This window comes from Bombus fervidus, chromosome 5 (assembly GCF_041682495.2).
Source record: "Bombus fervidus isolate BK054 chromosome 5, iyBomFerv1, whole genome shotgun sequence".
Classification (NCBI taxonomy): domain Eukaryota; kingdom Metazoa; phylum Arthropoda; class Insecta; order Hymenoptera; family Apidae; genus Bombus; species Bombus fervidus.
The window spans coordinates 10,731,502-10,759,401 of NC_091521.1; the positions used below are offsets into that span (position 1 = coordinate 10,731,502).

General features: G+C 33.0%; 1 protein-coding gene across 3 annotated transcripts in view; it reads right to left on the reverse strand.

The window, feature by feature from the left end:
* Fas1 (fasciclin 1 Fas1 domain-containing) overlaps nt 1–27,900 on the reverse strand; it is a 380,856-nt gene that overhangs the window by 109,229 nt on the left and 243,727 nt on the right. For all 3 annotated transcript variants that reach the window (XM_072003874.1, XM_072003875.1, XM_072003876.1), the window contains exon 2: nt 17,565–17,700. In XM_072003874.1, coding sequence (XP_071859975.1) covers nt 17,565–17,700 — 136 coding nt within the window. The remainder of the gene's footprint in view (nt 1–17,564; nt 17,701–27,900) is intronic.

Below are 27,900 nucleotides of genomic sequence, written 5' to 3' on the forward strand. Positions count from 1 at the left end.
TTTATAATATATTTTATAAAAGTTGATTTAATAAAAAAGAATACTGATGCTTCTGTGTGTTCTAATAGATGCCATCTTTCTGGGATAACAATATTCTCTTTCTCTATTTCGCTTTCTTCTTCACAAACAATTTTATATTTCCTTTTAATTATGTATTTATAGGCAAAATGAAGATTTTTATACCCGTGCACGCAAATATGAAAACAAATAGTGAATAGTACGGAAGAAAATATTTGTTAAATGTATAAAAAGTACAAAAATAAATGTGTAAAATTTATATTTAATTAAATTGATTAACAATTTTAATAACGCTTTAATAACAAAAATCTAATAATATTGTTTACAACTTCCGTTATTTTAAGTTTTATAAAATATACCAGTGAAAATTCTTTAAACGGAATTATTAAGAGTAGAAAGACTGAAAATACATAGAGAATGAAGTATGGGTTAGCTTCTACATTTAGTTTTCATGTAATCACTGATGCTACTGACCGTACTAGCACGGTTTAATTAAACGAAGGGGCCGTGTTCGTTGAACGTGTTACGAAGTTCCTTGATTGACGTTGATTCCGTTGTTGGAACAAGAAAGAAGAAGCAGAGTATCTTATTCTTCTTCGTAATTAAAACGTCCGCGTCTATGACGAGACGTCTGCTGGTCGTTACTTCTTTAGTATCAATTTGCAAGGAGACTCATCTATTTTCAGTAGTACTGCTTTTTCAATTAGCTCTGCGTATTTCACAGGCGTAATAGCAATTTGTTAACATTTAAATAGCCTAGTATTTAAAATTTATTGGTGTATCAGTAATTAACTCGATGCTTCGGTTAGGTTTGGGTTAGTTACATTAAGAAATTCAAAATTTTCATGCAATTATATTATCATTAATTATGCACAATTATTATATAATATTACGTGATATTATATTATATTTTATGCGATTATCTTTATGGAATAAAATTATTTCAGAGCGTATGAAATCCTAATATAAAATTTATATGATCATTATTAATCACTTCGTAATGATCGCATAATACGTTATTTTTCTCAGAAAAACAAGAACTCTAATATTCTCCTTCTGCCTTTAACAAATTTGTCTTTCAAAACGTTAAAAAGCAACGACGACAAAAGACCAGCACTCAGCATAAATCTCTAAAGAGAAGCAAAACCGTTCCATTGTAGATCTGTCACAAACCTGTTAGCCCTTTAATACTGGCAAAAGGAGCTCTCCTTGCCGGTCTTCTCTTCCGCGATTCAAAACGCGACAAGTCACAAGAGTCGGTCATGCAAAAAGTGCTACAAACGATTTGTTCGTTTTGCTGGCTGATTCAATCTCCGTCCACTTTCGGTGCGGCAATCGATCTCCTTACGTTTGTACGTTCGAGCGGCTATCCATTGGCAAGAAAAATCTATGAAAGGTTCACTTTTCGAAGTTAACGTGGAACAGCAGCTCTGAAAGGAATCAGTTTTTCGCCTGAAGACCGACTAAACCGTCCAAGTATTCCTGTTCCGCTCAATCGTCACGACCCCGATATTCTTTTACTATCTTCCTTAACTTGTCCATATCATCGAGCGAACTAATACTTTGCGATAGGTCCAAATCGATCTTTTATTCTTTTAGTCGGCAAGCATGAAGTCTGCGCGAATACATAGCATGTTTCTGGATTTAATAGCTAAACTTTGTCATATAGTAGCAGATAGAAGAAAGTTTACAATTTGTATCTGTGTAGATATATGGATGTAGCTTTTAGTTTGATACTATATATCAGTGATCTGGTAACCTATTTATAATATAGTGTCTAATATTAGCATATAGCCTGTATTATATACTATATTAATATGTAATTTAGTATATTAGTAACTTTCCCATCAACAATTTTTATTTACTAAACACATTGGTAATAGAAATGTTATACGTTCAATGCTCTTGTTAATTATAATCTAGTTTTGTAAAATTACAGCGTGCTTTATGTTTTTCTAAATTATCCAAAAATGAAAGTCCAATGGCGTATAAATAAAGGTGATATTAGGAGCCACGGTATTGTTCTCTTCGGATTTCGCAATTTTATTATAAATACAACAATATATTGACGAAGATTGGCTGTTAAACCTTGGGACGTTCTGTATATTCTCTCAATATTGGACAATGTTGTATATGATGCTCCTTCGTGGTGGTTGGCACAAATATCAAAGGTGCTCGTAAATTTTTGTATGAATGATGCATGATTTTTATATGTTGAATGATGTATCGTATATGCTTAAGTCATACAACTGCGGAATAGTTATGTTTGAAGTTTTTATCAGTTCTTCTTTTTATCGCGCAAGTTTGAGATACAGCAAGTATTGAATGATATAAGATTGAAGAAGATTGGCTTCCGTTGATTGAAACTGAAACTGTAAAGGAGCATAGAATACAACTTTGAACGACAAAGATACTATAGAAGTGTATTGTATTCTGTACTAAATTTCGCGTTGTATTTACCATACCAATAATTTAACTACTATTTTAATCAGGGAATATTTGCAAATATTTCTTCGATTCTTATAATTTTCCTCAAACGTTTGGGGAAGCTTAAATTTGCAGTTTAATAGTGGTTGAAAATAATTTTTGTTCTCCTTGCTTCCAAGAATTTTTTATATTTCAGTCTTATTGAATTAACTCATTGTTCGCTCTAAGCAGCATCTAAGAATTTAAATACATGGTGCTGTTAAAAGTGCTAGATTCCGTAGAATATTTTCGATTAGAAGAATGACTCGAGTAATAAATTAAAAGTATCGACTCTTACGATATTCTCTAATGAAAAACTCCTGAAGCATAATGATAAAATTTTGCAAAGCGTACAAATTTAAATTTTATAAAAATTTCTATGTTACATAAATGTAGGCACGTCAAATAAATTAGATACGCGATAAATATACAATTTCCATCTAAACCCATTATTACTCACTGCTGACTAATGTCACAAAATGAATCTTTAAAATTATGCAGCATGTATCTACTTACTTGCAAGACTATAGATATGTACAGTCTTACAGACGTCATCTGCAGACATTCCGCATTCATTGTCTATGGATATTGTATGCGGAGTATTATATCGTACATGTCGTATATTATGTTGTGTCCATATTTTACAGAACTTTGTGGACACCTACAAATCTCGTATGCAGAACGCCTGTCGACGATGTCTGTAAGTCCATACATATCTCATGACTATATTTTGCTGTAATAGAAAAATACGACTATAGCAGAATTTACATCACACTATGAAATAGTTCCACGTACTACAAATTTAGCTACCTATTTCATTGTTTGCTATACTATCTACATATATCTGTCTAAAAACACGAAAGACAAATAAATAATCTACTAATTTCTATTCGAATTTCCTGCATTTTTCTGATAATAGAAAAATACGATTACAGCAGAATTTACATAACGCTATAAAGCAGTTGCACATATAAATTCAGCTATCTATCACAAGACAAATAAAAAAGCTACTAATCGCTCTTCAAATTTCCTCGTATCACGATTTCGTTTAACATCACGTCCCACTGACCCAGCTTAAAACTCTGGAACAGCCGTGAAACGCTGTCTAAATCAGGAGCGAAAAGAAATACGATCTACTGGTTTCACGGCTTCTTAACGAGCGTCAGATGGTGCAATTTGTATTCACGGCGTTCAGCCGGAATTGATGTTTCTCTCAGCAGAGTTTCCTGGCGGAAACTGATTCGCCACGGCACACCGGCCAATATGCCCATCGTTTTTCCAGACAAGCATCCTCAGCTTTCGACAGGCTTCCGCTATCGAATCGACCAGCTGGCTTCTCTCTTTAGTTTAGTTCCACGATATTTTCAACGTAATCTCTTTCCTTCTTGGAAAAAGGATAAAGCCTAGAGACGAACGGTGACTCCGAAGATACGACCGGGTATGCTTCGGGTGTGATGCGAGATTGATACGAAGAAGCTGTTGAGATTGATTTCCGCGTCGCAGAACGAATGATGGCAGAGTAAGCCCGCAATCCCTGTGGGCTCCTACTAACTTACTCGGGACTGTCTTAGAGTGGTACACCTCCACTCCTGGTTCTTTCCATCCGGGATGGAAATAAGTCTGAAAATGAAAGGAGAATACCGTCTCCCGTGGGAAATGTAACCTGCTTGTTCCTCGTTTTATGAATCTTCGAGACAGGCCTTCTTCTTCTGTAGCATTGGCCGCGAAATGGTTACGGAATACGAATCGAGGAAATAGAGTTCGAATTTCTGTGTCTATCAACCTTTGGATGGAATATAATGGAAGATGGGTCAATTTTTATATAATATATGCAAATGTGAAATATTTGCTATTATTAAACTGCGGATTTTTACATATTTAATATGAAATTCGAGAATGTAGCATTTCACAAAATGCACGTAATATGAAAAAATGTATGAAATATATGAAATATAGCGTTCTTATAATACCTGGTAGGTAAGATCATTTTCTATGTGACTATTATAAATTGTCGGCGTAAACAATGTTTCTTTTTCACAGTATGTCAGGCGATGGATAAAAGTCCAAACACTGAAGCTTATGAATGATAACATTTATATGTCAAAATACAAAGAAATGAGCGTAAATTTTAATACTACTCATAATTTTTATTAAATTTGCCAATTTGTTGTCAGAAGTAATGTTAGAAATTTACTGCAATTTATGGCACATTTTTATAAACGTTTTCATTCGCCGATTTTATATGCTTAATTTAATTTTTGTAAGTTATGGTTCGTATCATGCTTTCATACTGGCAAGTAATTTTTTTTACAGAATTAACATCCTAATTTTTTGTGTTTAAATGTCCATCAACTTTGAACTGAGTTTTAAAACAGGTACCGAAAGGTACCTCCGTGATTTTTCATATATTAATTAAAGATACATTACACATTATAATATTATTAAATTTAGTTGCCCAAACTTGAGGGAATAGTCAAAATCGTTATCAATACCTTCATCACATTATGTGTATGTTTGGCGTAGTCTTTATATTTATATCTTTACATTATATCCAACTAGTTATTGCTAATGATAAATGATAGTGGAAACAATAGTGAAACTCTTTATTCATTATCTGCACGGCAATACATATAGAAATTTCTCTTGCAATTGGACTACTGGACTATTGGAAAATATTATGTTTTCTTGTTGGTAGATAGCTAGACAAATTACCCGCAAACATGATTCTGACGTAATAAGAATTTATATCTCTATAACGATGCTTTTCCTTGCCACGAAAATGTAATAATCTTATTTTTGAATTTACGATAATAAAATACAATATTTACTCGTTGTATGCGACTAAATAGACATTGCGCTTTCATAGTTTCAGAGCGCCGACAGAAATCGATAATGTTAGTGTATTTAAGCGTAAGCATCGCGTGAAACATCAGCCATCGCAAGAACATAAACACTACAAGCTGAAATTACGTGTCGTCGGCAAACATCTATCGAAGAACGTTGGAAGAAGCCTAACATCTGACGAGCACTCCACGTTTCAGTTCTGAAGTAGCACTAAATATGTAATTATGTTAAGAAAGACGTTTCTGCGTCTTTCATGCAAGATAACAAGAAATATACGAGAGCGTAAGAAATTACTTTGTAATTGTTTTTTGCAAATAAATTTTTTAAAAGGAGGAAAGTTGAATTTGTGAAGAAATTTATGATGCATTTTTAATTAAATCTAATAAGTTAATTCGAAAAATAAACTATTTCCTAGGATGATAATATTATAATTATTTAATGAATTGTATTATTTATAATAAAATCCAAGAATGTTATTTAAATCGCAATGGAAAGCAAATTTTTCATTACTAAATCATCGAACCATTAATCATTTTTTACATTAAAATCTCATTTCTTGAAAAATTCATTTTTCTTAGCCGTGTCATTCTTGAAACAGCCCGTTATTATAATAACGATAGACGATTTTTATTGTACAAAGAAATGAATCTGAAGAGAAGACGAAAGAGCAGGGCATATGTAAGATTACAACAGAAGATACGTACAAATTAAAATTGTGTAATTTTCTTAATTAAAAAGCATGACATAAATGACTGATTAAATACAAGGATAAACTAGCGAACGATAATAAAAGAATGATTAATTCATCCAATTCACTGTTTTACATACTGTATATAACAAGTTAAGTCGTTATGGAACTATGATTAATAAAAGCTCGTCGTTCACAGATTTCATCATGTTTTCTTATAAAAAATTCGTAAGAATCGAAAATTAAATTGTTGTACACAATATACGTTATAGGAAAACTGACTTTAAAATTTATCTTTTTCCCGTTTGTAATAACACCGCAGTTATAAGGTTTATCTAAGCATCGTTTTTTAATTTCCTTTATTTTTCAAGCTTGGTTTCACCAAGATTGAGATTTAATTTGTTTTTATAAACACTGCGCAGCATGCGAGATCGAGACAGGCAAACTGAAAAGAAAAGAAAGTAAAGAAAAGAAAGAGAATCGCTAAGTGAACAAGTAGAAAGAAGCAAAGATGGAAAGAATGAGGCGGAGAAGAGAAAGTTGAGTTCCGAGTGGAGGTGAAATGATAAATTAAACCGAGCACACTAATGTGCTGCAGCAAAACAAGACGGCCAAAGTTGCAAAATTATGAAACTTCCAAGACTAATTGTGAAACTTTTCGCGATGTACAAAATTTCTGTAAACTTGCCGGAGTGGTTAAGCTCGACTCGGCCTTCTTCATCAAATCGAATAATCATTTAATATCCAGCTTTAAAAATTGTTTCTGACAATTCGATGTCAGGCTTCGTGGAAGATTAAAAATTATTATTAAATTGGAAAATGAAATTTTTAACTTGAAAACGAAATAATGTCTGGTTTTTTTTTTTTTGTTGAATATTTGGAACTTCAATGGAGACTTGTTTCATCTTTTTCGTGAATATACATCTTTGTTTCATCTTCAAGAGATATTTTTTAACAGATTCTTCGAGAGATTTTATTATTTATACTTTTCTATATCATCTTTATATAAAATATTCTCATACGTGTCATAAAAATGTGAAGCAGTTTCTGTTTCTAACGCTTATTTAGAAGAATGCATTTAAATTCATTGAATCCTCTTTTACTAGCAGACTGAAGTGTAAAAGATTGATTTTTTATTGATCCTAAAAATGGAATTAAAAATTGATTCTAAAGGAAATTAGTTTCCCTTTGTTAAACGATTCGCTTAGATTTGAAAATGTTGCCTCCCAACATTTGTGTCATTTATTTCTGTTAATTCTAATTCTAATTATATTTGTAATTCCTTCTAAAAATGAAATAAAAACTGATTCTACATGGAAACTAACTTTTTGCCATTTATCGAATGAATCGTCCAGACTTGAAAATGCCTACGAGTGTTGTGAGATTTCTATTAATTCGATTACAAAATTGTACAATCACCAAGTTGAATTGAAATGTTACAGGATTCAATAGTTGCGGGAAGTTGTAACTCTCGCAAGTTCCTCGAAGGTTACTGAATAGAGTGGTATCACTTAAAACGACTCGATTTTCCAGGCGGTACGGTTTGTTATTTAATCAAAAGTCAAGATCGCAAAGTTCCTTTCCACGGTAACTTTTGTCGGAAGTTTTTTGTTTATTGTTTTACCTCGGCCAGCATCGAGTTCGCGGAATTAGTTGTCAATAAGTGGCTAACCGTTCTTACAGTAAGTTACTTTGAGAAATTGCCTCCGACCCGAATAATATCGATTCAACCGTTTTATTTCGTCGAACTCTGTGGACCTGCTTTCAATTATTTACGCAAAGCACCCACTGGGCAGTCCCTAGAGAAATTCAGTCAAGCAATTCGCTCGACAATCGTGAAATAATTTACGATGCTTCGATGAAAAAGAAAAAAACACGCGTAATATCGTAGAATTAGGTTTATTAAATTTGAAGATCACAGGGAAAGAACGCATATAAGCACGTTTAAAGTTTAATAATCGTCGATTGAAGGCCAGATGAGAGAAAAGAAGATAATAAGCCTACATTCGCTAATTTTGCGATTTTTATATCATTTGATAGCTACAAGAGGATACTGTAACGTGCTTTACAACTAATTGAGAAGGGAAAAAGATTTGTGTGGTCAGATGTATTACCTTTCAACAATACAAAGTGACAGATTCAAGAAATATTGTATAAAACAAATGGAATGATTAATTTAACGATAACCAACATTTGTACAATATTCAGAAATAGATGTAAAGGAAGAATACGTCTTTTTATCAGGCTTTACATTTCATGTATGAAGCTTCATAGTATGAAGCTTTTTTCTAGTCATATGAAAGAACTACTACTGGTATTTAGATCTAATTAATTTGTATGTAAGTGCTATAATAAAAATTTTGTGCAAGTACTTCCTATAGCCATTGTATAAGCAGGAATGTGTCGTATGATGTAATTTATGTATCGTTCTATCGCATAGAATTTTTAATAATCCTCAAGAATGTTCTTAACTCAAAATACCTAGGAAACCAATAACCTACTTCCGATACACTGCTCTATCGTTCAACTTATTACTACAGCATCAAACCTGCATCTTTCTTCACATCAAACAATTGTCAAAAGCGTAAACTCCATAGCAGGCGACCCTCATCAATTCCAATATATAGTTTAATATGAGGCACAGTTGCGTGTGTTGCAGTGTTGAGGTTGGTTAACTAACAGCGCTGTGAGTAGAAGATTTTCTAGTACAATAGCTCTGATTACAATGTGATTTCGCCCGGTCGAACGAGTTTGAAATTCTCCAGTCAGTAACAAGACAAACAATGGCAAGGAAGCAAGGAGCTTGGCCTGTGGCTAAGAGCCGCAAGATGTGTCGCAGCCCTAACCGGCTTGTTCTCTGCTACGTCGAGCACCATGTAACCAGGTTCTCCTTCTTAGTTGGAGGTCCTCCAAAGTCTTCTCTCGTCTCGTCTAGCCTCGTCTATACACTGTTCTTAAGTTTCACGCGAACGCCCGAACAGTTAAGTTACCCCTTAAGGCCAAAGTTCGCGTTTCTCTTCGTCGCCTGACGAACGTGTACCTTCTTCTCTTTTCGTTTCTCCTATTCCAAACCTGGCCTGATTTTCCCTTTCCTCCTTTTAACCCGACTCGTACGCTTTCCAACTCTTTAACTTTGTACGAGTAAATTTACCGACACGCGGAGCGTTTAATATTACGGAAGACACAGTTCTCTCTGCTTTAGCAAGATGGAAGGTTTGGCTTTCGTTCAAGCTAACCTATTCACATAGTTGTTGGTGGAATAACATTGGCAAATATTCTTGCGTGTGTCTCTTTATCCAGTGAAGGGTATCGTGGTAAAGCTTTTTGTAATCGAATTGTTAGGGATCTTAAAATATACTGCTTTTTGTGATATTAAATTTCAAATCTGAAAGCGCAAATTTCAAATTTCATATCTCATATTTTCAATTTCAAATGTCAGAGCTCGGACTATAATTTTGAATTTTACATTAAAATAATCAGTCGTCGAGTTTCAAGTTTTGTATTAGAAATTTTTTATTTTAAGGATGAAAGATCAAATTTCAAATTCAAGAGCGCAAATGTCAAATTAATCGAAATATTGCTCGTTTTAATATTAAAATATAGGAGGTATTAATATATTGTTTGTCTCGGTAATCTGCTTTACAAACAAGCTGCTCTCAATTTCAACTATTTCATACCAAAATCATCTTGCTAAAGATGTTAAAATCTTCCTATTTAATCATATAGAAATATTAAAATCAAAAAATCAACAAAAATTTCGTTATCGTGTTTTCTCCTATAATATTCATACGCTAGTAGTAATAGTATTTGCGACAGGAAAATACGTCTCTTACTAACAGACATTCTCTTTGGTTAATAAAACTTCCGGATATTAGGGAGATTTAGACACTGTATTTTACTCGTAACAACAGCTTTGTCGAACTAATGTCCTTCGTTTAGTTAAAGTTAGAGACAGTGGTCGTTAGGAATATTATGATCAATCTTACTTCTTCTAACCAAGCGTACTATTTCTTCGATACTGCTAGTTGCTCGCAGTCTTCTATTAACTTGTCGTGAAACTTTTTCAAGGGATACGTTATACCGACCAACTGTTCCTTCCCTTTCTATTCGTGACTGCATAGAAAGAACGCGGCTCTTGTTACTTCTTCGCTTACGTGTATTTCACTTCTATACGGGGTGAGTCACTAGAAGAGGGTTGGATAATTTTTCATCGATAACAAGTGGTATTCTACTCCGCCTCTGAGGAATATTTATGACTCAACTCTCGGGTGACTTCGAGATAATATTAGATGTAGTTTATCAACTCTTGAAAAGTTAATTGATATAATGACAGCATTATGAATTAGACAAATATTTTTTATATTTTTTTCTGATCTTAATATAATAGTTATTCTGTTAAAGTAGCAATTTTCTAAATCTAACAATTTTCAGGCTTTTTTAAAAATAGATAATTTGAAACGTATTGTATGGATTTTTTTTTATCTGGGTACATATCATGTGGAGTGGCGTTTCAGTTATTATTTTACTCTTTTTTTTTTAATATTTCTCTTCTGGAAAACGAATAAAAAATACTTCGATAATGCAGAGTGTAACATTGATAATGACAGTGAAGTTTATAAAGCTTTTGAAAATTGGAAATGTTTTTGACATGTAATATTGTTCAGTATGAAGTGAACATCTTTCAAAAACGTAAAATACTAGAGGAAACAATGAATTTATTCTCCAATTTTTTTATTGTACAATTTTTTAGTTCATTAATTTTATGATTCATGGATTTTTCCATTTTTTGGGTTTTTTTATTCCCCGATTCTCTAATTTCTTAATTTATCTCACAATTCAGTTATTTAAAAAATAACTTTCATAACTTTTTGACAATATTTTCTCCATAAACCATATTGAGTATTAACTTTCAATTAAATTACTACAAAATTCCTTTCGAAATAACTTTCTCATTTCTTCGAAATAAGGAGAAATGTATACTTTTTAACTTGACGAAATGCATTAAATTCAGGAAGTAAGATGTTTCTTCAATGAGCAATATCGATGTTAAATAGTCTACGCTGGAACAATAGCCACCACGACTGCCAGACCCTGAACCTTCATTTCTAAGGCCATATAAATCGATACTTTACTCTCGGTACAGAACGAATATCAAATACTTAACCCTCTGCAGACGAGTGTCGGCAAACAGCCGCCCAAGTCATTTTACCGTTGTGGACGCGTGTCGGCATATAGTCGTCCGAATTTCTTCACAGTTCCAAACACTTATTTTGAAGTGGTTGGCGTACGTCTATTTTTCTGAGCGATAATCCTATGCGTATTTACGCATGGACATAGTAAACTAAACAGTATTATGTTTTTGATAAAAGAAAATTATAGATCTTTAGCGATGAAATCTTATCTTCCGTTCAACATAAAGTCGCAATGTAGGGCGATGGTCGAGTCAGAACGAATTTCAGTTTTTCGAATGCATTACCAGACGAATATTTTTTATAATACAAGAGTATTATAGATATCTAACAATTATATACCACATTCTCAATAATCAGTAAATAGACTGTTATTATATGAATTATACATAGTATATTATTATACTTTGTATCATACTATTACATGAATTGTTGTACATTTGTATAAAAATTGAAAATTATAAAAAATCCACATCATCTACTAGGATATATTCTTTATTCAAATAAAATATTCCACCTAATGAAGTTTTAACCGACATAAAATATTTCTTATGATATTAAGTGAGTAAAATAAATTTTCATCTAGATTCCATTTCCTTAATTTTATTCATAAAAATATGAAATTGCATAAATACTAAGAGTCTATTAATAAGATAAACCATGGCCTTTCAAAAATAACTTCCAATTACCTCATATTTTTCCTAGTTCATGTCGATAACAAAACTCCAGCATCCCACAGAAGCGAATTTATTTCCTCCGGTGAATATAATTCGACCAACAGTACCACGCAGCGCGTTATTTATTTCACAAATTACAAATTAGAACTTGAACCAATTTCTTATCGAAAAAAACCAGACTGTCGTTCGCAGATTCTTCTTAACGCGAGGAAGTTTTTCACATCTTAATCGAGCTGCGTTTCTCGTTACCTCCCGCGAAGAGAACCCTCCGAGTATTTCAAGTATTCGAAGGGTTGGTTGATGTCTAAGCGCGGGACCAGTCAGAAGGGAGCCTAAAAAGAAATCTACCCCGTGAATGACGATTATTCGTCAGTGGCTCAGCCTGACTGTCGGCGACGAAAGTTACAAATACCCAGAGGTACCCATCTTCACACGGGGAACGCACTCCTTGTTTCACCCCTCGACGCCGGTATTCATCGTGGATTAAACGCGAAGAAGACATAATGAAGGTCGCTACCTATTCCCCTTGAATATTCTCCGACTCCGGTGGTAGATATTCTCTTTTCTCAGCAGAGAACAATTTTTGAACAATTTTTATGTATTTTTATGCTGTCCGTATACACATATTTTTGCACAATTTTTATCCGTGTCATATGAACTGAAAGATTCCATTCAGTTTGCGTAAGTTTAAAAATATTGTACTTATATTTTTCAGTCGAAGTAGTTTGTATATCAAACTGTTTCACTTGTCTCGTAAAGCGCTGATCTGTTCTACTTGCATGACTTTATACCGTTTTATTCCATTTGTCAGGTTTGAGATGTCACTATACTACTTCTCTGACTGCGTTGCTGGGATTGCTTTTAAAATCTTCTCGTTTTGTTTGTGGATATACTTACAATTATTTATTCTTCTTAAATTTTTATGTTTATTATATATAGTAATATAATATTGGAATTTCAATATGTTTCACTATTAATGACCTTAGTTTCGCGATTTTTAACACCGCGATATTTATAGAGATATTCCGATAGACCGTAATACTTAATTTTATGTATTTTATTTTATATTTTAATTTAGAGTATTTTCAAACTATTAACGAATTTTGAAAGTAATTTGAAATTTCATGTTAAATACTTCGCCACTTTGTATAGCACGACATAGAAATAAAATGACCACGAACGGCGCTTGAAATAAAATCGATAGAATTTATAATTTCGAATGCCCATTGAATTTAAATCGATTAAATGAAAAAATTACGCTCGAATAATGACAGCATAAAAATAGAACGTTTAATCGAACCGAATAAAACTTCATATGAATATCATGAATCTTTAAATCGAAAATTACTTCGGAAAATTTGTATGGTTTCTAAAACAGTCGATATCTATTTATTATTACTATTTTTATCCGTGACTCTGGATGTTTAACAATCATAGCCGCGAGTGTTATATAATCTGTGTTATAATGAATATTCTAAATTAGTGGAATTCTACGTTGATAGAATTTATACAAAATTCTAAATGATTTTACACGTATGCGAAATTAAGTATTCCACGTACACCGATTTAATAAATTCATCACGTTCGAAGAATAACAGTTTGCATAAAATCGCCCTTAATTGTAAGAACCAAGTTTTTCATTTGGCAGCGAAATTGAACTGGGAATGAAATTTTTGTCGTTCAAAGGGTAACTTCAAGAACCCGGACATCTTTCCCTTCTCTTGTCGCTCGAGGCATCTTAAACGCGCAAAGGAAGTTTCTTCATAAAACGGCAACGCCCTTCTTAATTCCTTGTTTCCTTCGCGCGCGCACTTTCTTCGCCAGCAATCGTGAAAATGCCTCGGGTCACGAAGGGGCCGCTGAACATAGGAAATCGCCGTATAAAACCGGATATCACTATAAAATCAAGGATTTAGTATATCTATAAGCTAGATGTGCATTTCTTCTTTATCCAATCTCTATTTTCGCAATTACGAACTTATTTGTCAATGATGTGCCAAGAATTTTGAGGAAATTCTTTGAACGATGTGTAATAGATTTTATTCGTAATTCCGATCTGGATAGAATTATTATTAATAAGGAATAATATAATGAAATAATAGTGTGTGATTAGAGAAGAGAATTTGAATTCGCTTGAACGTTTTAATTTAAGAAACGAAGAAATCTGAGCTAAGCGTAAATATTGAATTGTCTTTTTAGAAATTCTAACGCTTCTATAATAAAATTAGAATAATTTAATACTACGTCATTTTTTACTAATTAGAAATAAATTCTCCGAATTTAAACTTTCCATGAAGTTGCTTGCGCATTATACATATACTTTTAATTTACCACAGTACTATAATTAACACTTGCAATTTTAATAATTTCGATAATTCCTGCCGAACCAGAATTAAATTAAGATTAATATTCGAAATTCCTGGAGACTTCCGTTATCTATGTGTAGTAATTGGAAGCCTTATCAATCGCATTGTGACCCTGTCAGTGACATTAATCCCATCGGAGGTCTCTGTTCGTTCCCTAAAGCCGTTCTTCCTTAGTTAATGCAGCGTTACCTCTGCAATCTCGCGCCAGTGCACCGACGACGGCGCATTATAGCGATTTACAGCAGTCGACCAATCCCTCATAGTAGCCCCACTGTGTCGGAATATATGATGCTATCACGCTGCTCTGTCAATTATTACCAACGACTCGCTTGGATACCTCGTTGGCAGCTTGACCTATCGATCAGACACATTGAAATCTCTTAAGCCAAACAATTTTACTTAATATTTCTCAATCATTACGTGTTCATTACGATCGAGATTTCTGAAATTACGATACGTTTCGAATTACGATGGGATTATTGGTAATAACGTTTGTTTCTGAAAATATATACAATAGCTTATGAAAGTATTTGAACATTTACCATGGAAAATTTTTATAAACACTGCTTATACTGGTAGAATTTGAAACCAATCCGAAAATGTATATGAAAGTTACGAAACATTCAACGCAAACACAAAATTGGTAAAAATTTAATATACAGTATAAATAATTGTCTTAAATATATAATGAGTGGACTGTGAATTTTTATGCAAAATCATATTTTTGAGAATATAATTAAAAAAGTAGGACCATGGTGAGAAATTATTTCACTTATCAAGTATTATGAAAAGCAGTATACCGTGGATATTTATATATTTCTACATTATGTACATTTTGTACTATTTTGCAGTCTCAAATTTCCTACAAATGCATGAAAATTAGCAGTATACTAATAACAAGCGCTGTTGACGGTTCCACCGAATTATTGAAATTTGCATCGTAGCAAGTTCCAATTAGGAACAAATGATTGTCTTACACCTATGATTCTCGATAATACTCAATAGGTTCGCGTTATCTGCATCAACAAAAGGAACATTTCCTAGCAGAGACAGAGATGAAGCGATTTCCTCTTAGACGATTGGATAACACGGGCTGGGGAGAATTTAATCGTGTGCGGTCTCGATTCCATTCAAGCTTTGAATACGGCTGCTATGGTAGTCAACCACCGTGAAGGATAGCGCGGAACTCTGATTGTCAGGGATCGATCAGTTCAGAATTGAGAAGTCACCGGAGACGAGCCGCAGACTGTTGACATTGTGAAGTTGTTATACATAAGTAATACGCGTGCATTGAATCCAGAACTTAGCAGATGAACGTATGTATAATGCATAATAAAATAACTGATTTTGGTTCTCGGTTATCAATTTTGCTCGATGAATATTTTCGTAGGATAGATGATATTTTTGTGAGGAGGAGGGAGACACTCATATTATTATTCAAGTTATTTAAAATCAACAGAATGTTTACAATTGACATGAAATGTATTGTATTTTAAATCATGCTTTTATTAAACGACAGCGTATACAGTAGCTCGCGAATGTATCCACTTGAAAACTTACAGAAACTTTATACAGGTATATTACGTGTATTATACATAACATTTTGAAATTTCGTTCATATTGTAACGAAGTTTATATTGTAACTAATACGGGAGTTATTTCTGTGTAATAATTTCTATGTATATGTATATACATAGAACGAATGGTGCACATTTTCAGGTTCATCTCAACATTTTATCAATATAATCGCGATAGTCGTGTCTCATTACAGTGCTAATAAAATGTCAAAATGTTTTATAAAACACACACACAATACATCCATAAAAGTTTCTTATGGTATGTGTCCAAATACTTTCATGGATCAATCTATGCGAGAACTATTAAAGGATGCTTAGTATATAGCAAAGCAAAACGATATGAGATACTGGAGTTACGAATGTAATGCATCATGTTGAACCACGACGTATACATGCTGTTACATTTTCGAAGATGGTCGGGATCGAATGGCCATCGATCTAAATGTGTATATAGGGTGTATTGTAGAATCGCAAATGCGTCGGAACGTGCGGTATCCTCGTGTGCCTCGTCGAAGGACCTTGAATTACGGTTACACGCGCTGCAACTCCTGTGCATATTTGATGTATTTTCAATCGAATCTCCCTTTGCGGCTAAGTCCATCGTCATTTTACATGTAGATACGTCGATGAGTACCGAATACGCGTATATAAGCCCGCATGTACACGTATGTAGCATATCTTCGAAGATCAAAGAGCTATGTTCCGAAATTCATGGGATTAATGCATTGATTAGTCCGACGTCTAACTATAAGAACCCAAGAAATGGGTTAAACGTGTTTGAATAAATCACACGATAAATGTTATTACTAGTGGTAAATAAGAATTTGGTTGTTGATAGTCAAATTCTATACGTATATAGATCTTTGGAGAGATGAAAGAATAATTTGGAATTTGAGGGTTGGATCGATAGCTATTTGTAAGAAAACAGAAAGAAAAGATAAATGTGTTTGAATACCGACAAGGTATCTAAATTATTCTAAAAATGAATTTGATGTTTGAGGATAAGATTTGATTCTTTAATGTATAAGTGTAGAATACCTTGACAAAGAGTAATTTTATATTTGTGATTAGATTGATATCTAATTAATTCTAGTTAAATCTAATTAATATAGGTATTTTTCTAATAGCGAATGTGTTAAAGGATAATTCTGAGTCTTCCGTTTAATAAAATTTTCGTAAATTTCCGAGCCTATTGTGTATATCATCTATTATGAAAATGTACAATGTATTAATTACTATACAGACAGAACAAAAGACGATTGGAGAAGCTCCTAAAATGAACATGATAATCGTATTTGTGAGCACGTTTGTGAATGATGGAACGGTTCTGTAATTCGACACCATGAAAATATCAATATTAGGATGAACATCAAAGAATCTTGAATTACATGTACTTTTAGAAAATATAGTTCGAAGTAAAAGGAATCGAATATTCCCACCACTTTAGTAACTTTAGAATAAAACTATGTAATGCTTGTAGCTAATTTTGTACATAAAAATATAAAAGAATATATAGAACATTTCAAATAGAATATATCTTACATTCACTATGTTCCTAAACTTTTAAGTACAACAATAGTAAAGAAAAAGTATGGACTATCCAAGCCAAATACTTTTTAAATGCGCAAACGAGCTAATGTCTCATTTTTCTTTTTCTTTCGGTGAAAACGAGGCAAACACTTCCCGAGTCTTTTTAAAAACCTTCGGATGAACGTGACAAGAACACGCAAGGTACTTACACATATGGTAGAGAACCAAGTTTTTCGTAGTTCCGCTGTACTTTTGGAAAGCTCGATTTGTTGGCGCGAAAACCGTCACGTGACGATACGTGAGCGTGGTGTTAGCTACCTGACTTGCTTCCAATAACTGATAAAACTGTAACAAAAAGAATATACAGATTATTACTTGAAAAAATCTTGAGAGAATTATTATATTTATTATTATAATAGTTATATTTGTACGTTATATTATATTATTGTATTTTTTCCACATCTGGAATAAATTCTATAACCATTAAAACACACGAAAGAATGTTTTATTCGATATATTACAACTTCCAGCAGAAAGTACATGTAGCTGAATGGAGGTAAATTTACACTAAATATTCAAATTCTGTGAAAAGTGGGAATGTTTCAAAATTTCTTAATGCACATACGTATGAACATATATATCAGGTTGACGCATATAAAATATTTTTTCGAAAATTAAATTTAATCGGTCAATATTACTCGCTATGTGCGCTATTCTCACAGAGCAAAGCTTCAAGTTTTATCTGAAAAAGCGATATTTCGTATGCACCAACTTAATGTTAACAATAAGCAATCAAATTAGTGTGCCAAAAGTTAAATTGGAAAGTTGACGCAATCAGTATCAATTTAAAAATATCTGCATAAATATCTGCTACATATTTTATATAATGTTTCAGTTTGTAAAATATAGAAAATATAATATAATTAACAAGTATATTAAAAGTCAAACCGTTAATGATCAAAAATCGTTCAAAAGATTTGTCGTCCTCACATCGTTTATTACTTGAATTTTTGTCGTAAGGAAATAAAATTCAGCTTATAATACTCGATCACAAAAATTTTAGATTTTGTAGAATTATCACAGAATTATCATTTATTAATTATCATTATCTCTTTTCTGAAAGATACGATGTTCTATAATAAAATATAATTTCCTGAGTATTCTCAGTTTTCATCATCGTCGCTAATAATCACACAGATAGGTGTATTTAATGCGATGTTAAAACGTATCCATTAAAAAAGAATAGAAATATTATAGATACTTGTACATCTGAAGTAAACCCTATATGACGTTCGAAATGCTTAACGAAAATGAAAAACTACCATTTTAACTTTTCACTGATGTACAGTCGTGTAGACGTTATCGCATTAGTGGCATTATGAAAGAGGAAACGAAAGAAACATTTATCGATTTTCTGTCAGACTGCGAGCGTATAGGTATCATAGCGCAAGAAGTAATATGTGGAATATGTAAGTCGAGTCACGCTGGATTAAACTTACGATTGTGCATAGCGAATTAGTGATTCGCGTTCCAGAGGCTGGGGCGAAAGCGCTTAATCCGGCGCGTCGAATGAAATTTGCCGGGATCTTTCGTCTCCACCGAAAATTTGCACAAAGGAAGCTCGTTAGTTATCAATGCGCAATTAACCCTGTGCCAAGTCAAAGCGGGGAAAATATTATACCCGTGCGTCGTGAGTCACGTTTTCTTCTCAACGCCGCGGATGGAAAAACATGGTGAATTACGTGTCAGAAAAACCCCGACGAAAGTGTATCCTTTCCTAAAGATAATAACGTAATTCTACAAGTTATCATTCGCTTTATTTTCAGAGACCGTCAAATGTACCTTCGCTGCGTTACTGCGCTGCTCTATATCATCAAGTTTTTGTTAAGACATTGTTAAGATCACGCTATTATGTGAAATTATAGTATTCACAGATTAGAAACTTTTTATTGAACGAAATAGTGTTACGAAAGTGATCTGAGTAGTATGATAGGAGTAATTTTAATACGTATGTTTATTATGATTTTGGTCCTATTTTATGTGTAACTTGTAGCAAAGTTATTTATATAAAATTTGCGTGATAAAAATCGTTCTCATAACCTTCTTTGTATAGGATTAATAATTTCTCCACATTTCTATAAAACTTTTTAACGAGAAACAATCTAATAGTGAGAATTGAGTCATAGTGGCACTTGAAGAACATTCGGATGATAGAAATGGAATATTCTATAAGAATATCATCATATATAAGAATATAAAAAAATCAAAAGTTAGTTAATAAAAATTCTAGTTCAAATAATTGATTTATTTCCTTGAAGAAAGAACAAAAATAAAGACTATTTCCTATTCGATTTAATATTAAAAGAAATGGTATATTTTCAAAATATTTAGGATGTTTGATAATAAAACGAGTTCTCTCAGTTGGACGCAACATTGCATCTCATAAACATGTCTTTTAGTTTTCTATTTTATACGCTGAAATGATGTATAAGATTAAAAGAGTTTTTATAGGCGATTCGTGTTTCATGGAATTTCATCGCTCCTCAGAATTTCATTCGGTTCGCGTTTGACATTTCTCTCTTTTAAAAGTGCCTTCTGTCGTAATAAAAGAGCAAGAGCAGAAAAACAAAAGCCAGACAGCGTCTGTCTGGCTTTCATGTCGCCGTATCAAATTGTTGCTTCTGAAACAGTCTTTGATTTATTCAACTTGGTTTGCTCTGAGATACCTACGATCTTCTTTTGTACAAATTGAATACTCATGGAATCTTCGACTTGTGGAAATCTTCTATACGATTTCAGTTTATATTTTATGTACATTTTAGTCGTTTCATGGAAGTCGGGTTTAATATATTTCTCAAAGGATTCCTTTCGAATATTACGAAATGCAGAACATATCTTACATATCACTTCTATGTAATATGATTGTTACATTGAGAAACATATTAAAAAGAATCTGTTTCCTACCACATAATTCACATAATTCTTCATAAATATTTTCTTGAGGAAATAATTGTTCCTGGTCGTAATTGTTACTACGAATTATACTAGCCACATTTATATGTGGTAAATTTAATTTAGAAAGAATTAAATTTAACCCTTTTATTTTACAAAACTATTTAAAGGATACTACTAAATTTCAATGTGTCATATTGCACATATATAGATACCAAAAAAAAAAGCTTTTATAGATTCAGGATTTTTATTCACTGTTTCGATAGGTATTTGTTCACTAATATTTTTTCACAAACCATCTTGTAAATCCGATTATACAATTTTTTAGTAATTACTGTAGAAATATATGTGATATTTGAAAATAAAGAATGGTCGATATTCGCAAACATAAAATATTTAAATAACAAATTTTTATTGGAATTCACATTCTTATGCGTACATTAATACCAGTACCTATACATATATTGCACGGAACATATTAATATATTTTAATTACAAATACGAATGTGGCGCGCAATTACTTTCGTTAAACCATAATTTCACAGACAACGTAAAAATCTGAATCGATCTAACGAGGAGGACCTTTGGAACAAGTAATTATTTTTCCCGTCCAATAAGTAAGGTTCAATTGAATTTGTAGTTAAATCGATTGATGGCCAGCCAAGGCTGGACCGTCTATTAGCCAGTTTAATTAGCAAGTCCCAGGGGTCCGGAAATAGGGCAGCCGTAACGACGTTTACGGGCGTCATCGTGCTCGTTCGTCGCCTGAACCTACACGTTTATTTCAAGCAGTTAACGAACGACTTAAAAAAACCTTTCTGAAACATCAATTATGACATTATATTACGTGTAATATCATAAAAGAAGAATCCTTTTTTATATTCTTTGTCACGATTATTAAATGAATTTTATAATGAACGATCCTCGTGTTATTAGCAACGAGCTTTGTGCAAAATTAGGAATTAACGACTGAGCACGATGTTATTAACATAATAGCAGCTAGCAGTGTGTCTTGTATAAAATGACACGTAACATTTTTTATTCATTAGAGGGAAATAAAGTTTCATTAGTATTCATAATTACTATTTTTTTATGAAAAGCTATTATGGTACCAGACAAGTTGTTACTTGTATTAATGTAATGAAGTATTTGTGTATTATAAATTATTTAAAATACAAGTTTTTAAAGGAATAATTGAATCAAAAGATTTGCATATCAAAGATACGTATTGAATTGTAATATTACAAAATTCAAAGATATATGAAATTTATTTTATGTGAAAATGATGTTGATGCATCTGTAAGTTACTATTTGCAAATAAATAGTATGGCTACTCGCAATAGTTAACAATATAACTGAAAGACGAACCAATCATTATAGAATACCGAACCACGTGGATCGACCGCATCCTAGTTCAACTTCCACTAATTAATCAGAAATTTCCTGCCAGCTTCGTCGACCTGGATGCACAGCTAATAGAGCTCGGTATGAATTCGCCTTCCCAATTATCTCGTCGTGTACTAATTACCACGCATGAGCACGAACAGAAAGTTACTCGGTTATTAATCGCAAATTTGATATCGAAAGCTGATCATATTTTTTCCGATTATACGTATTAAGAACTGTTAAGAGAAAAAATTATATCAATAGCGATATTTGTCACTGATATTATCAGACTGTAAAATATTATATTTTGGAAATGGTAATCGTTATTAAAATATTATCTAATATTTGTATTTGTAATTATGAAACATTCCTTTAAATCAAATATTATGATTTTTCCGACAATTTCATCAAGTTATACCGAAATAACGTCGCTTCCTATGACTTGTTCATTTTTTTAAAACGTTTACAAAATATATCTGGTCACTCGTAAATATAGAGAGAATATTTTACCTAGATTTTGGAAGACAAAAAATTAATTCACACATGGGAAATCGCAAATTGGAAAATATTCAGCAACGAATAATCGGATAACACGGTACGTCGAATATTTTCCTTCTCGTTTTGTAACAGAACACACGGTCTGATTCAATTTTCGCTACAGGTCAAAGCGTTGCGTGGCCAATTTGTGAAAAATAACGATGAAACATTGTTTTACTCTGCTCTGTTCTGGTCTCTCTCTTATATGTACCGTCCACCTGTTCTTTTACAAAGAGTTCTAGAGTAATGGAGACATGTCGTGACTTCAGGCAATTAATATAGGTTCATTCATCAGGTGCGCGAGAACGAGCAAACTTCAATAAGAGAACATAAAACATCATAGCCATGCAAATTATGGTCATATTGTGGAATTAATTTCATAATGAAATCACATCAGAGTATACAATCATATCGAATTAGGAAATAAAGTAGCATTGAAATATCTTCATATTAAAAAACAGCGTAAGATCAACATTCTTGTGAAAACAGTTAGGATGGACTTTCGTATACAATCTAACCGATATTATTAATTTTAAAAATAACAAGTTACAAATTACCAATATTAAATTCTCTGACACAAGAGTAAGAAATTACGAGACTGAGAGAAATGTTAAAAGGAGTATAAATAAACTCTGTTATTTCTAGCGTTAACGATTTATTGGTCACGAAAAGAGAAGTCATTCGTTGTGACGGAAACTGGGTACACTGATCGATTGGTCGTTAACGTTACCAACTAGAGGATCCAACGAATCTCATCAACCGAGATAAATTACGTCAAATTTTCGATCCGCTTGAACCTTTGGTAAACTAGACAGGGACCAGGCAAAGCTTACGACCTGAAATTGTGGCACGGGGTTGTTTACGAAATCGAAGTAATCTGAGCTCATGGATGCGCCACGAACAACGACAAACTGAAAATTGGACCACATAGAACACTAATGAAAGTGCAATCTTTACAAGAATTCTTTTTATAAAATGAAAATATTCGTTGGTAGTTTGATCACAGTTTGATTAATACCTTTCAAATTTTTATCACATTACGTAAGATTTGATTGTTTTTCTCCTTCTCCCTTTTTTAAATAATTTATCCTTTAATTGGGTTACACTATATCTTTCTCTTGAATTTTTCAATTTCTCTCATTTATATTACTTTTGAATTTTCCACATTATTATAACTTTTAGTATCTTTTCACATAAGGAACAATATTTTAGAAAATGTATAAAGTAAATATTCAATATTTTTAGATTCTGTGGGGGAAAAATATGAATTTCCATTTGAAAAATACAGTGTCTTTCAAATTACATTGAAAAATTTGACAGAAAAATGCTTACTTTACCTTATTGCGTTCTACGTGAGAAACAAAATAGAAAAATGTCTATGTATCTTTTCCCTCGTCTTAATCGTTTAGCAGTTACATATACAAACATAAGCCATCGATAGATAAATTAGAATTTTTTAAATTAAATATAATTTCACGAAAATAAAAGTACCACTTATCAGAAAACATAGTCATTCTACTCTCAAGTTCTATTTCCTAACTTCATTTGTCTAATTCTTAAAAAAGTATTTCATAGTCCCTGTACAGTTACCCAAGTTCTATTTTCCAATTCTATTTGTTCAATCATTAAAAAAATATTTGTAAAAAGAGATCATTTGCTCTTTGTAACATTACACGCAAATATCGGTAACGATAGAAGATTATGTATAGATGGTCTGCTATGTGTCCATCACTCTTTCTTCGAGCCAGCGGCTAGACGTATCGATAACGCATTGAGTACGTGCATCGAGATATTGAGATGTGAACCACGTATTCAATATAAGGGCTTTTATCGCGTTTCAGCGGGTTCACCCTTTGCCTGGACTTTTCGCGGTAAACCCCGTGTCCTCTCGCCCTTAGGCAACCATTCCAACAAACGCGTCCAGACCAATTTACAATGGAGTCGGTTCAACGACGCGTGCAGTAACCTGGCGAATAATGCATCCGTGCCACGCTCGAGATGTGCATCGCGTCGCAACGTCGGAGACGACATTGAACCGCAAATGGCGCGCAACCCTCAACAAATTCAACGAGAATGGTATCGTTCGTGTAATATCCCGAATTTTTGTGTTTACCGAACTGAAATATAGCTACAAGGGAGAAGAATTTTAAGTATTTGCTCGGATGTGGTCTGTTCGCAAACTGCGCAGACATATTTCGCATTGAACCTGTTACGAGTCACAAATGTTGACTCGTGAAATCAATTGAGGAAGCATTGAAACAATTCCATTAATAAAAATTTGAGAAACAAACTTGTAAGTATAAAATTGTGTATACAAAATGCTATTTGTACATTTATTTGGACATTTATTATGAAATGTTTTCATAAATATATTACGTGGGTTCTATAAAATATTTTTTGGAATTTAATTAGTACCGTAATGAGACACGAGTATCGTGATTATGTTGGTGAAGTTAAAAACAAAAATTAGGTGAACAAGATATTTATTTCAAACGTACACAAATATTGATCTGTACTACTTACTTGATATTTTTTGAATAGTACATTATACACATGTAAATATATGTAATTTGAATCATTATATGGAAGCACTTTACAAAATAGTATTCTCAAATTACCATACTTAGTAGGAGCAGATGAAATTAAAAAAAAAAAAAAAAAAACAGACTATTAGTGGATGGACAAATATTTATTTGCACTACTACATATAATTTCAAACATTATATAGAATCATTCCGTAAAATAGTGCTTCAATGTTCATTGCTATCAAGCAAAATATAATCTGATGGAAATATAAGGGTTACATATATTATTTGCATGCGTCAGTAAAACTCATCTGTGAGTCGACTTCTTTGCCGTAAATTCAATTTAACAAATTGCTTCGAAGATTATAAGGGAAAGTGTACGTGAAACATTTTATTAGCGTAAATTCACGAAACGCTGTTAGACTATCCACGCGTGACAATAACATAGTATGCAAATTAATAGGGCGAATGTTCCGGCTGCTTGAATCTTTGCCTGTCGGTCTATATGTATATCCAACAAATGTACACTTGACCGACCTACAATAAAGGAGACTCAACGGAGTATGCAATAACGTGGCAAATAATACATTCGCGGTGCGTTTTCGATATATATGCGCGGTATCGTACCGCAAACGCAAGGCCAACAGAGACGAAATACGAAGGCAAACAACTTCCTGTTGTCGACTTGAATTGAATCAGTCAGGTGGAATTTCAAATATTTTTGAATTTCAATCGATCTGTAATTTTCCAATATAACTCTATGACAGTGCTGATTGGTTGTTTTGCACTTTTGTATTAATATAGATTGTGCAAACAGGCCTTGAAGCAATAATTGAAATTTTGAAGAATATTCTAGTTCATTACAACATCAAATCTTGCATACAATTCAACTTCCTGTTGTCGACTTGACTTGAATTGAATCAGTCAGGTGGAATTTCAAATATTTTTGAATTTCAATCGATCTGTAATTTTGCAGTATAACTCTATGACAGTGTTGATTGGTTGTTTTGCATTTTTGTATTAATATAGGTTGTGCAAACAGGCCTTGAAGCAATAATTGAAATTTTCAAAAATATTCTAGTTCATTACAATATCAAATCTTGCAAACAATTATAGTCTCAAAAATAGATGGTTATGTTTATTTGTTTCTTTTAATTTGGATTTTACCAGATTCTTTGCTTTTGTTTCTTTTCTGTTTTTCTTGCCGAAGAGATGAAATAAAATTTGCTAAGGAATTAAAGAAAAAAAGGACCAAGGAACATTTGCGTGTATGCTTGCAAAGAGAAGCATTGCAGCATGAATTTTTCATTGCAAATTACAATTATATTTATAAGCTCGAATAATTTATTAATTCACGCAGCCAATATTTCCTACAGTCTTCTTATTCCACCAAACCCCCAACTTAAATTCGTGTCAACGATACATCTAAGTTTACATTGTACAACTGCAAAGCCGGATTCTTATCGTCCCTAAATCGTTTGCAGCTAAAGACCGCCATTGCGTGTGCCTTATCACAGGTTCGCTCATTCGTTCTTCGGGAACATTAATACCAAGGTGGCCAACAAGAACAATCCAACGGAGCATAGAGAGTGAAAGTGAAACGAGAAGAAAGTCGCACCATTTCGTGATACAAGACTGAGTATGAGAAAAGGGGGAGAACGATGAAATAGACTCGGTAAGTTAGCAAAGGGTCAAGTCTATATAGCAGACTCGTGCTTCTGAGTTGCTGCGATAGAACGAGCCAGTATTTTCACAAGGACGGAAATGAGACGCGTCCCCATCCTCTAACATGCCCCCATTTATTTTTTCATCGTAAAGGGTAATGCGGGTATGGCGAATACTGCGAAGTCTGCATTACATGCGCAGAGACATAGTTTGCACAGAGCAGTGGCCATTTTCTGTTTTCGCAGGCTCTATCGTCGCGTTGTGGATAAAGTTGTTCAAACAAGATAATGTAGCCTTTCATCAGTGTCTACGTTGGATTTTACTGCGTTACTACTTGGATAGTTCAAAGGCAAAATGATTAAATACGATGTTTGATAGAGTTAGAGAATTTCCGTGTACTACTTTTAGTGGAATGTGAGAGTCCTAAAGTTCTGCAGCTTGTTAACAGCTGGATTTGGGTCTGGTTAAGAACGTATGCAGTACGTCTGCAATTTTTCTGAGGTCTAGTATCTTTATTTATATTTTTAATTCTAGCTATGTCCTTGCGCCACTTTTATAATTGCAGACACGATATATTAACGCATTTAATACAAAAATCGTTCTTTGCAACAAAATCATTAATATCTTCTTAATGAAAAATTAGACAAATTTTCATGTTTTTACTATATAACATTAGCTATTTTGTTAATATGTTTTGTTTAAATATTTTTATACTTTCTGACTCGTAGATGTGAATCGTAGATTTTGCATTACATATTACGCTTTTTAAATCAATCTGCAAACAAATTCTTATGTTCGATTATATTCTGAACACCTATAAACACGTGTAATATCCAGTATTATTATATAAAAAACGAAATTGTCTTTCAAAACAAAACTACTATTATGCAATTGTACAAAATATTTTATATAATTCCCAACTCGAAGGGTGATTTAACGAATGCGTTGAAGGATGATTGGACGAACTACGTTCCACTTAACATCGTACATGATCATATACATAATCATAGAACATAATCAATTTACTTCGCCCTAAAATTTCTATCAGTAACAAAATTTCCTATTCACCGATGCCCCAACGCCATGAACGTAACATTTATCTAGCAAAGCAATCAAGATTCGGTCTGCACGATCGATCTTACTTACGATTTCATGTATCAACAGACTAGGGGATACCCTTGATTTCCATAACATCTCATAATCTGTGCTCGCAATTTCTGGCAGACACGAGATACGAAGGCAGGAAATTCACGTAACGCGTTCGTGAGTCATCGACAGGACGCATCCCCTTCTAAACAACTTGAAGAAATGAATTCTGGGCGAAGGAAAATCGCCGACTGCCGCCAACGAAACGACCCCTTAAATTCGAACCCTCTACCATCATGACTGTTTCCCCTAGATCCTCCAGGTTTCGCGTGACATCTCATGAATCCTCTCTCCCTGTTTGCCAGCCATCGTGATGGAATACCCTTAAAAGAGA